The sequence below is a fragment of the Ictidomys tridecemlineatus genome, chromosome 1 (genome assembly GCF_052094955.1).
Source record: "Ictidomys tridecemlineatus isolate mIctTri1 chromosome 1, mIctTri1.hap1, whole genome shotgun sequence".
Lineage (NCBI taxonomy): Eukaryota > Metazoa > Chordata > Mammalia > Rodentia > Sciuridae > Ictidomys > Ictidomys tridecemlineatus.
Window position 1 is genome coordinate 232,364,242 of NC_135477.1, and position 13,604 is coordinate 232,377,845.

Sequence of the window (13,604 nt, forward strand, 5' to 3'; positions counted from 1 at the left end):
TGAATTAATGTCTTTTTATTAGAAAACATTTGTATCAAGATTGAAAATCACACACAATGGTAATTATGAAGAGTGTTGGTCTTTTGTGTTGCCAGAACTGCATACAAATACTGGGTACTCCCATGCATTGCAAGTAAATATCACCAAGAATTCAGGCTTCCAACATATATGAACAAATTAAAGAAGGCATTGGAACAAACATACAAGTAATTTTCCAGATCTTCAGTGATGCTCAATTTTAACTCGCTACTTCTTACATTCACCCTCATCCTAAATGTTAGTTTTATTATGAAAGTAACTGAAAATGCTGTATTCCAGAAATATGGTGATACTATGTTCCTTGTTAAATGATAAGCTTAAGGATAATGACTCAGACTTCTAATCTCCAAGGAAAAACTAAGACAACACAAATTTAACATTAACAGTGAATATGGGGACCCTTAAGTTTCTGTTTGCTAAAGCAGTTCCCTATAGTGTGACCACAATGATTTGCTAATTGCCTTGTCAGCATCTGTTCCTTTATCTAGCACACCAGAGGAAACTATAATAGGTTTATTTTCACTTTTAAAGACATGAGTATTATTTTATGTATTTCTTCTGAGAAAGAACGAAAAAAAATCACTTATGTATTCAAAAACTCCTGCAATTCAATGGAATCTGCTATGGTAAAAACAGTTATAAGTCTTGTATATGCATCAAGTAAGTCTCCTCACAATATTTTTAATGCATGAGAACATACATTTATTTTCCCTTTAATTATTCCCTTTATTTTATAAGTTCATTATATTCTTATTCCTATTTTTATCTTTATTCTATGCAAATAATTGATTTGACTTTCTGATAACTTAGTCATACCTGTTAACATATAACATTGATTTCCTTCAGTTTTTATTACTTTCCTGTTAGAAATGTTTATTTCTCTTAAAACAAATAGAAATAAAATTGATAATATGGCCACTGGTCCCATGATTAGAAATGAAATATCTAAGAAAGCATAGATAGAGGATAATCCCATGATGATATTTTGACCCATCTAAAGCTTGACTCTCATGCTTTGAGAAAGGAATCAGACTCAAGAAAATACAGCTAATTTCCAGAAAAATATGTCAAAACGCTATTTAAGACAAAAAGAAGAAATCAGTACAAAAAGTGAGAATGAATAGTTTCGAATAAATAAGACCAAGACAAGACATATATTTTAAATATTAAAGGACTATAATGGTGAATATAAGTTAGGATTATTATGTAAGTTTCTGAGTAGTGAATTAGTAATAATTTAAATTCTTTACGAGAATAACTTTATTTTGGAAAAAAGGAAGAAACAAATAACAAATTAAAACTTTCAGCACTGAATTAGTAAAAATATACAAAGTTCTGGCAAGGCAAGAGATATCCCCTTGGAAGAACAGAAAGATACAAAGGTAAATCAGATATTTTTTTCTCTCAGCATTCAATAAATTATAGAATAAAGGCATGGTGTCTAATGGAGGAGTTTGAAGAAGCAATAAATTTCATTTAAAATACCATAGAAGTTGTCTGAAAAAAAGAGAAAAAGAGTAAGTTGAAAGAGTACACTGGCTGATTCAAATTAAAGAAAATACAAATTTCTTGTTGCATGTAAAAAATAAGTGCTCCATAAATGTTAAATAATGTATTTTCCTGACAGTGAACTCTAACATCTATCTTAGAGCAATCTAATTTTAACAACTTAGGAGTTCTTGATTTCAAAGAAAACTGAGTTGCCCCAGCTCAGACTTATTCTCTTTTGGGCTCCAAATCCACTGCTATCCTAAAATGTAGGCATTCTTACCAACTGTTTCCCATCTCTAATTTTCCTCTAGATGTTGAAATGCCTCAGACTATCCGTACTAATGTGTATATTTGTATATATAGCTTATATATTGTATATATAGTTTTATTTTCCCTCTTAATAATACATTACATCTGTCTGGATGAACTTGATTCTTTACTGGTAAATCGATTTCAAGCCAAAGACAGAAAGAGACTTCTGAAACATTTTTCGCTTTTTTAATTTTACTTTTATTTTTAGGAGATAAGACATGATGTATGTTTTTAAAGAACTCCTGGCCTATCACAACAGGTAAGAATTTGACAGTGAGGGAAATAGTGAGTGAGATGAAAGAACCTTTTTGTACATATAGATTTTTTTTTTCAACCGAAAAGTTATTTCCTACGAAGATCAAAGAACAGGAGAAAATTGTAAGAGAAACGCCACAATTATATTCTATGTGGGCTTCTTCATGACTCTGATCCTTAGGCAAATTCTCAAAATGGTGTAACTCTGAAAGAGCAAAGAATCACCAATCATCTCTACTTGACTGTACTCACCCATCTGACGGACCAATGCCATATTTGGAGGGAGATTTTGTAATCAACCAAAATTCTAACATTTGATATAATTATAGAACAGAAAAGATTTTTTTTGTTAATTGCTAGAAAATTAGTCCTATTTTTGATGGGATTAAATAAATTTGAAATATTTATTTTTTACACAGTACTTTGAGAATTTTATGACATTGCTCTGGGCATATTTAATTCAGTGAACCTTTCTAGAAGAATAAGAAAAAGACTGACTAAAGAGAATTTAACTGAGCAACTTCTTTGGTTTTTTCTGTAACGGAAGATAAGTAAGATCAGAACTTTTTGAAAACGATTCACAATATAGGAAATTGTGCTACATAAGACCGTGCCTATGGTGAATTGGAGAATGGCATATTTAGCTGCTCTCTTTAATACAAAGTGAGAGAAGGGTCAAATTATCACCTTTTACTTCTTTTTGTTACATTGCTTTCTTTTCTCTTTGCTGAAGTCCAGATAATTAAATATACATAAAATGTTTTTACTTCTTTTTGTTATATTGCTTTCTTTTCTCTTTGCTGAAGTCCAGATAATTAAATATACATAAAATGTTAAGTGCCAAATAATTTTTTTTCACTTAAAAAGAGGATAAGCTATTTTTGATATTAAATATCAGAATAACCCCCTGGGCTCTTTTAGGCCTCATCTTGTTTCCAGATAATGTTGAGTGGAAACAGGTACCTATAAGTATAGATACATGAGAACCGGAAAAGAACAGCTGTGGCAGACAAAATTCTGAGATCCTCCCTGTTTTTGTCCCCATTGCCCCCAACCATTTTATGTAATAATTCTGCTCCTCAGTGTGAGGGACTCGTGAATTAAATGGCATATTACTCTTATCAACTTGTTCAGCTCTGTGGAAAAAATAATATGAAGATATAACTAAGAGATATAACTAAGGCCCTTAATCATTTGACATTGACTTAAGACATATTTGCTGGAGATGTCTGACCTAGCAAATGGAGCAGATGATTCTGGCTTTTTTTTTTTTTTTTCTTTTTGTGTGTGTGTGTTGTTTTGTTTCTGTGGTACTGAGGATTGAACCCAGGGCCATGTACATGCAAGGCAAGCACTCTACCAACTACGCTATACCCCCAGCTCCTCTGGCTGCTCTTGAGCAAGTGAACATGTGAGCACAGGAGCCAGCGTGGCAAGTGCCTAAAGGATCCCTATGAGGACTGAGACTTGATCTCAGACAAGAATTAACAAAACAATCATAAAACCTCAGCGAAGTTAATTCTGCAGGCAACCAGTTAGCTTGGTAAAGAGCTCCAACCTTCATCAGATTGCAACCTCAACCCACACCTTCAATTCAGCCTGAGAAGCCTACAGTGAAGTACTAGGTATGTGGCTTAGCCGTCTTCCCATCTGTGGTGTTATTGCAGCAGTTTTCATGATGAGATCTATCAGTTTTTCCAACACAGTGAAGGGAACACTCCAAAAATAAACAAAAATTAATGTATCCTTGGCACGAAGGCTGTACTCAATCACTTTGTAGGTCTTCACAGTCAAGAGAATAGAAAACTGTGAAGGGACACAAATGGGTGAGGGGTGTAATGTTTTCCAAAATGTACTAGTCCCTTTCAAGATAAGGAGTTAGAAAACAGATTTAAATCAGAAGAAAATACATTAGAAAAACACTCTTCCAAAGCAAGTTTATATACCAGCTGAATAATAAAGATAAGATGTTCAGAACACATATTATTTTGAAAGAAAGTCAAGTTTTCCATGAGTTAATTTTATAATCAATAAAGTCAATGCTTCTCTGAGAGAAGAGATGGGAAAGCTTATATATATATAATCTCCACTGAAGAAAGAATTAAATTCAATATTTCACTAAAAATAATCAAAGATTTGATGAATAATTGACGTTCTTATACCACATGAGAAAGTCCCTATAGTGAAGAAGCATGCAATAAAATAAAATGTGGATATTTTAAATATAGGCTTTACTTTTGACAGAGTTCACAGTATTTCTTTTACAATTAAAAATTATATAACTATAAATGAAAAGAATTGCTATTTTTATTTAAAGAATAAAATAAACACTTCATTCAATTTATCTCTAAAAATATTACAACAGAACTACTTATTTAAAATGCATTTAGTTTTTCTTTGCAAAGTTATTGCATTCCAGTCTTTTGTAATACTGAAAAATTTTTGACAGTTGTTTAATAAGTAGCTTAAAGACCATAGACATTAGTTCAATGTATGTTTTTTAGTGACAATAATTTTTGGAACAAATCTAGTAACAAAGACAAAATAAATCAAAACAAAGGCAATAATGTCAGGGCTTCTTGCTACACATTTTCAATAATAATTTTCATAAAATGACAAAAGGTTTAATCAAGTATTATAAATGCTTAAGTGAAATATATGTGTCACATACGTATACGGTATAAATCACTTCTATCTGGAGAGGCCAGTTATTTTTTTTATCACATATCATTATTCATAGCAATGAAAGTATATGCTTTTCAAAATATACTATAGTTGAAAATAAGCCATGTGATTTTGAAAAATATACCCTTTTTCCATGCACTTCAAATTTCCCATTAATGAAATCAATAAAACACTGCTTTTCTATATACTTTGCAAAATATTTTGAACTTTATATAGTATGTAAGTGAACATAAAATGATTTTTGTCTTATCCAACAAAACATTAAATACCCTATATATTTTAGAGATTTTCTTTAACAAAGAGGACAAAACATAAACATGATAAAGGACTTCAAATAAGAAAAATCAGATATGCCATAAATGAGTGTCATAAGTACCATAAGTGCTGTTGCAGAAATGCTGAAATTTTGGGAAATAAAATAAGAGACAACCAGTTTGGGAAGAAGGGCTCGAAAAAACCGTTGATGATAAGCAAGGGAGATAATAATAAGTAACAGGAAAGTATTGAAATTCCTGTGAGCAAGAGACTTCCATGAGAATGTGGAACAGCTCAACAACTCAGGTAGACACCTGCAGTGAATTTGGTGTGGCTGAAAAGGAGCTTGTACGTGTGTGTGACAGTGTGTACAGAGGCTGGTGAAAGAAAATATGCACCCTGCTCTTGACCTTTCCAGCAATGGGGACCAAATAAAAGTCTAAGTAAGATAAACAGATGTAGTTCCTACCCTTCATTCACAAAATGAAGGAATTCCTGAAGGAAGATAAGGGGTAAAGCTGGAAAATAGTTAGCAGTGTTGGAAGGAAGTATTAAAGAAGGATATAAGCCACAACATTAATTTCTGCCCAGAAGAAATCACTGGCTAAGCTCATGCCCTGTTTTTGGCAAACAAAGGTCTATGGGAATGGTATAAACCTAAGAAATATTCTAGACTTTTTGTTTAAAAAACTAGGAAGGACAAAAAATAAGACAGGTCACATGTTTATTGGAGAAAAAGAAGGAATATGGCTTTATATATTTTGAGGTTGAAAAAAGCATTAAGAAATATTCAAATAGAAAAATATGCAAATAAGTAGAAAAATTGGCCTTGGTTTTGTTAATTCGGGTTTAATTTAGAGTTTAATCTGTTAAGAGAATTTGAGCAAGGTATTTAAAGAATACAAAGAAGGTTTAGAAATTAATAAAAAAAACAGAAGAGAAAGACAAATATTTGGAAAAAAACAGGGACATAATATTTGTAGAAACAACATAAGGAGTACCCCTTTCTCTGAAATTAGGAATGTCAGAGTTACTAAAAATAGAATTTTTAAAACTTATTTATTATTTTTTGAGCATAAAATTAGTCTAAAATTTATTTTCCTTTTATTCCTAAGAGTTATTCTAAAATTTACCACATGATGGTGCTGTTACCAAATCATATAGTGTGGAAATACTTCTCAGTCATATAAAATGATACAATTAATGAGTTTTACTGATTCATGAGTAAATATAAAATATGATGCCCAATGGAACCAATTGAGGCCACAGCCTATTTATGAAAGGGTTCTGTTGAAAAGTCAAATCTTTCATCTCCTATTTAAAAATCCTTCTACTTTAGATTTAATGTGATCTTTAGTTATGTAAATTCAAAATGAAAAAATATGCTAAGATAACATCAAACTGGTTAAACTTTTTAATTTCAAAAAATGTTTTACTTATTTTATAGTAAATAGGCCACCACTTCATCATTCTTCATTTTAAACAGATGCCACCACTACTTTGTAGTTCTTAACAGACATTTTTATAGAGATGGTACAGGACTCTTTCCGAAATTATGCAGGATATTAAACTGTTCTTTGTATAACTGAAGTATTCACTCTACTGTTTTAATTATCTAAGTTTTCATTCAGCAACAAGCAAACCAAAGTGTTTCTCAATATATTTATCCATTTAGTGTTAAGAGTTTTTTTTAACTGATGTAAATTCCTATTCATTTTTATAATTAAGGAGTGTATAGTTTATTTTTATTTTTCTCATAGGGAGTAATTACTAAGATATAGTTTATTTGTCTTTTTAATATAAGAAATTTGTTGAATTTAAAACAGCTGATTTTCTCATTGCAAATATATCCCAGCTCCTAGATTTAAGATGTGATTGAAAATTTGAGAAGCATTATTCTAGTTTTCCTAGTGTTGGTATTGCTATATTATTCAAAAACACATAAGAGAATTTTAATTTCCGTATACTTTGTTCAGTGTAATATGCAAGAGTAGAGTAAGAGTTGGTTTGGGTTTTTACCAGTATTGTGTGCTTTGGAGAGATTTACAAACTTTCCTAATTTTACTCTGAATGCAACGTGATACAGTGAAATGACACCTTTCTTCATTCTCCTCTGCTTATATAACCTGAGTTTCATTTTTATATATCCTCACCCTACAGAGGAAAAGGAGAGAAGTATACAGTAAAATAAAACTAAATAAAAGATTTTGAAGATAAAACAACATTGAAAATATGTGCTTCAGAACATTGAGCATTTGAATGTATTTTAAGTGGGTTAAAAAAAGAGAAGCTCTGTTAAATTGAAGAATATATCATTTCATTCCTCTACTGCTGCTTAAAAGTTTGTCAGCCAAAAATTTAAAATAACTCATCTTTAAAATACAGCTATGTATTCATGTGTAGGATATATATTTATGGATTTCCTAAATGTATTTAGTATACTTAAAAATATGATTTATGTAGGAATTCATAATTCTTGCATTGCAATTCTATGCTGAGATACAAAAGGGGAAACTTTCAAATAATAATTTTAAGATCACATGGAAAATTAAAATACTACTGTTGATGTTTACATTCATATTTATTTTTGCTCACATCATTCTTCAGAGACCAATAATAAGTGCAAGATAAAAGTTTTCTGAGAACCTACTACATGTAATGCTTGAATAGTCTTATTACATGAGCTTTACCCAAAAGAATTCTGTATTTTAAATACAGCTGTCATTTTAATTTATTTTTTTCCATGCACTTTATTCAGCTGAATATTTTTCCATTATTCCTTTTTCATAAAATCATACAACCATGTTTGATAAAGATATATATATATATGTGTGTATGTATGTGTACATAAGCACATTTCATACAATCCAACACGTAGATAGATGTTAGATAATTCAAAAATTGTGTTGCAAAACTTACTTCTTATATTTAATAGACGTAGTCTATCGATTGCAGTTTTCTTTTTCAGCAGAATAGGTTACTAGGTAGTGATTGCCCCTGGTGGATCCTTATTTAGAGATCACAGCAAGTTACAACATTGAAAGTGACTCCAAGTATTCTGTCAGGCTTTGTAAGTACTGAATTGCTTGGTGTAATTTTCTACGTGATGAAAATAGTTATAACAATATGTTTTGACTGTTTCTTTAAAATTTAGCCAGAATCACCAATTCTCGCAGTCTTTACTTCTATGAGCATCTCAATCTGTTTCTTGGATTAATTTCAATGATCTTTTCACTGGGCTTTTTTTTTTTTTTCCAGCCTTACTTCCTAAGTCCGATTTTTCTCAAAGCATACAGAGTAAACTGACTCTATTAGAACAGAGGTGATTTGTGTATAACTCCCCTTATCATTACCAAGCTCAGAGTCCTTGACCTGACCTACAAGACCTCCATCATGGGACATTGATGACCTTGTCTCCAATCAACATTCCTTTTATTCGCTGACCTTTCCCGTCTCTTTGTCCATCACTCCCTCCTCAGAGGGAGATTTTGCAATTGTTGCTTAGTTTTTCTGAACACATGTAATGTATATAGTTGTTGTTCCTCTGTCTTTCTTCAGAAATATGCTTATATTTCACCATAGCCCCAAAGTCTTTTTGACCATTACTATAAGACTGCGTTTCACATTCCTCTTTTCTCTTTACCTTGGTTTATGTCTATCAGCTTGAATCTATCATTGCTGATAGTGATATTTCATGTGTTAATTTTCCAATGTTCCAAATTGAATGGATGGAGCTGGAGAACAAGGAATGTGTCTATCTTTGAGTCCAAAATGGATCTGGGACGTGGTGGCTACACCATAAATATCCCTTGAATGATGAAGGGAAAGGTATAGTCACAGATTTATTTGGACAAGGAGTTTTATGCCAGTAAGATGAATGATTAATTTACCTCAGGAGGAAACACTGTTTGTCTTATTTAGAGATACATTTTCCAGATTGATTATCTGCATTATGTAATTCAATTTTAATAAGGCATTTCCATAGTTTTGTAAATCTCAAAGTCAATCCAATTAAAAATTTTAAAAATTCTCAAAAATTCAAACAAAAAATGATGTAGTACCTACTCACTATGAATCTTTCCTTGGAATGAAAATGCATTTTTGCTGATTAAGTAATAGTTAAGTTTTTTATAATTTATAACTGTAACACTTCCTTAAAACATTATATTTTTGACATCATAAAATAATAAATAAATATAACACTATTTCTTTCCAAATATATTTTAAAATAAAGATTTTTATGATTGACATCTAATCATCAATTACAGGCATGGATGAAAAATAGGTGTCTACAAAAGTAAATATAAAATATATAAAATTACATTGATGAATATAAAATACATTTATAATAAGCAAGATGAAGGAATATTTAAATGTAGATATGCTTATTTAGTATTAATTCTGTCCCTCAGATTAACTTTGTAAATCTACTTAATTTAATGGTTAAATTTTAAGATCTGATTAAATAAAATATTTTCTACCATTTTTGTTACAGTTGTTTCATTTGGATTGATTTTGAAAAATATTTAAATATTATTATTTTTACAAAAAAATTAATCAGAATATTCACTGATATGTTACTGAGTAGAAAAGAGAAATACTAAATAACAATAGAGAAATAAACAAGAATCATACACATTTTTTTATTTGTGTATTTCTCTAGTTCAGCATTAATGCATAATTTTAGATGGTATCGTGTGTGTTAACTAACTTCTGGACTAAGTACAATTTATGTACATTTGTGGGAATAAAAATAAAATGACTGTCTATATGAAGCTTACATTTACTTTTAAGATGATTTTCATTACAATTCATAGTGTTTCTTATTAAAATTCAGAGCTCCTAACAAATATGAGAAGAAAAGACTGATTAATAGCATTGACTTCAAAAATATTTCTTCTGGGTTGAAATGATCATAAATAGTAACAGACGTGACATGTACTGCAGTTTGAGGTTAAGAGAGTATACATTGTACAAGGAGAGGGGGAAAGAAGACCTAAATTTAATGAGGTTCACTTTTTTGCTACACTTCACTACTCAAAATTCATAGTTTTCTTCATTATAATGGAAGCAATCTACATGCCTCCAATGGAATCAGGTTTCTTTCTCACATGTACACACTCCTTCATGTGCCACTAACCAATAAAAGACAAAACTACATATTGGGCAAGTAATGACTTCTTTCAAGGGTCCGACTAACTTTGCTGTTCTCCTTTACTGCCCCTTCCACTCTCCCTTTCTTTCTCTTGCCCTAAAGTTTGGCCAGAATCATAATTCTCTCAATATTCACTACTATAAGCATCTAAATCTCTTTCTTGGATTATTTCAATGGTCTCTTCACTAGGATATTTCTAGCCTTACTTCCTAACTGATAAAAGTCTCTGTAGGCTTTTTTCTTACAGAATTCTCAAGTCCATTATTATCCTTTCTTATTTCTTTCACTTCTGCACTGAATAAAACTTACCCACAATAGTATTTCTCCACTGTGATATCAACTCTCACCAATAATGTACTAACTTAGATATTTATACTCTGTGTTCTCCAAAAAGTCATTAAATATCAAGATCAACCTTGGTAGGATAAGAGTTATTGACTGTCATTTTTAAATTGATCATTTTTGTACATTTATTGCTATAAAATTAACTAGAAATTAAACTCTGAAAAGAGTATTAAAAAGTACATAATAAAACTGTTAGGCTTCATTATTCAATATAAATCCATATTTGTTCAATCATAGAATAACTCTATCTGGGGGAGTGAATATTTCATAATTATAACATTTAATTTTTTATTTAAAATATTACTAATTAAAGGAAAATTAAAATTGCTTATACCCTTTCATTTTCTTTAATTATTATTAGATAGTAAACTGTCAAAACCTTTGTTTATGTACCTTTTTCAGTTTGATAACTCCTTCTTGTGTATCCTCATCTGTGATGATGTCAAACAAATTCCCTCCATCTCCGGGAACAATATTGTACTCAATTTCCGCATTTTGTCCAAAATCAGGATCCACAGCTCTTATTCTTCCAATAGCTGAGCCAACAGGAGAAGATTCAGGAACTTTCAGATGGAAGATGCCTGATAAAATATATGTAATTTGTATTGACAGTGAACTAGTAAAGGAAGATTATCAGGTTTGAAAAATGTAGACTGCACAAAGTAAATCAAATTTGGAACGTTATAGAGCAAAATGCAAAGGCAATTTGCTGTCAAGGATTATGATTATATGTAATAACTTCATTTTCACTTCAGTAGACCTGCTTTTGATTTTTAAATGGGTATTATAAATAATAGAGTGTGCTATATTAAAATCACTGTGTGGAAATATTTTAATATGATTGATATCAAAGTATTCCTTATATGTGAGGGTAAAAGTCTTCATAATTGTTACCAAAGTAATCAATACCAATAAAATAGAATCTAAAACACAACAAAAAGATATATATAATTAATAAATAGATGATAAATAGATTAAAGATAGATGGATAGTTATTTATGAAAGTGAAGGTTATGTATCCAGAAAGTAATCATTACAATGACTATAAATTTATCTTACAATGAACTGAAATGATAAGCTGTACACTAATACAAAATTCTACTCGATGAATTTAAATAAAGCATATTGGAGACAAAGATTCAGCTTATTTTATTTAAAGAGGGAAAGAGAGAGAGAGAGAATTTTTTTAATATTTATTTTTTAGTTTTCGGCAGACACATCTTTACTTGTATGTTGTGCATCGAACCCAGAGCTGCGCGCATGCCAGGCGTCAGCTCATTTTTAATACATATTAACTTGGCATACTTTCTAATATTTAAACTGAGTACATAAAGTTTGAACTTCTCAATTTTTTTTCTTTTTCTTATTAAAGGAGAAAAAATTAAAATGATCATTTTTACCACCAAATGGAATACTTACATTACGTGAAATAAGTACTGGATCAGAAAAAAATGAAAAAAAAGAATACTTATCTGTGGAAAATATTCCAGGACTAAGAAAAATAGTAGACATAATTTAAAACCTTTGTCAAAAATTTAAAGTGTGAGATGAAGAAAATAAATAGGACATACTATATTTGAACATCTCATCAAAGTGAATATTAATGGGGTAAACAGTAATATTCAAATCAAAGTTTAAAAAATGGAAAAGAAAAGGAGGAAATTAAAAATGCAGATGCTAAAGTGAATGAAAAAGTTCGATGTTTTAATTTTGATACTGGAATTCCAGTTTCAAATTCTATAAATAAATTTTGAATGTCACTTTCCCATGGACAAACCAAGTGCAATGATTAAGTTCTTTTAGAATTCTAGTACATATTGAGTTATGAAGGCACTCAAGACTTTTCTTGCGTGGTGAAGTTCACTCAACAAATTACTTTTAAAAATTATAATTATTTGCTTCAAGATGGCATGAAAAATTATTAATCATACCTGTTTGTAAATTAAGTCACTTCATTTTTCATTACCAATTATTTTTATAGAATATATAGTTTTTTCACAATCAGTTGGCAAACCTTGGTAATCTCATCAGCCCTGGTAAAAGTTAAATCTTGCCAGCTACCCTCTACCTCCCAAATATTTCCCATTTTTTTCTTGTAAATTATGTTGAAATCTGCCTTATTTTAACTGACATCGAAAGAACATCACCTCAATAGAACACACATTCTGTCTTAAGAGGGATAAATATCCACCTATATCTTGTTTATTTGATGCACAAGAAAAAAGGTATATATATAGGGTTGGTACCAGATATTGAATTCAGGGCACTCAACCACTTAGCCACATCCTTAGCCCTATTTTGTATTTTATTTAGAGACAAGGTCTCACCAAGTTGATCAGCGCCTTGCTTTTGCTGAGGCTGACTTTGAACTTGCAATGATCCTGCCTCAGTCTCCTGAGCTGCTGGGATTACAGGCATGAGCCACTGTGTCCCGCTAGAAGGTCTAGTTTATAGTGACCTAAAATAATTGTGTATCAGTAATTAATTGTTTAGTATTATACATGTAAGATGGCTTTCTAAAAGAATACACTATACAGTTTAAATAAGTAAATATACAATACAAGCAAAAGATATTAAAACTTTCTAGTGAGGATGTTGGAGCATTAATATAGACTTTATGAAGGAATCCTATTTAATGAAAGTCATAGTAATTGATCAAAGTAGCCATTTCTCATAAACTAGTATTGTTTTCATTAGGTTTTATTTGCCAAACAACACAGTTGCTGCCAGATGTTCAATGTTCACTAAATTTTAAGCAGGGTTTCAAACCTAGGCCACCAGATCAAATAGAAAAATAAAAAAAGAAAGGATTAAATGTTCCCAATTGTCTCCAAGAAGGATAAAGTGGGAAGTGGGACATTCAAGGGCAATCTGTCTTTTATCAAATAGTGACAAGTACCTAGTAGAAATTAATGTGACCATTGCCACCTACATTCTTCAGATCACAAATATTTCTCAATAAGTACAGAATTGAGGGACTCCTGAGTTTTGAGCAAGCATGAAGATGCTTGAATTTATTTTTAGTGTGGTAGTAAGGCATGGGGCATAGTCACTCAAGTTTTACTCA

General features: G+C 30.7%; 1 protein-coding gene across 4 annotated transcripts in view; it reads right to left on the reverse strand.

Moving 5' to 3' along the window:
- The window catches only part of Cdh12 (cadherin 12), a 939,290-nt gene that overhangs the window by 50,390 nt on the left and 875,296 nt on the right, over positions 1-13,604 (reverse strand). For 3 of the 4 annotated variants that reach the window (XM_078016900.1, XM_021720037.3, XM_040272087.2), the window contains exon 8: positions 10,931-11,118. In XM_078016900.1, coding sequence (XP_077873026.1) covers positions 10,931-11,118 — 188 coding nt within the window. The remainder of the gene's footprint in view (positions 1-10,930; positions 11,119-13,604) is intronic. The other variant, XM_078016895.1, reaches the window with a different exon arrangement.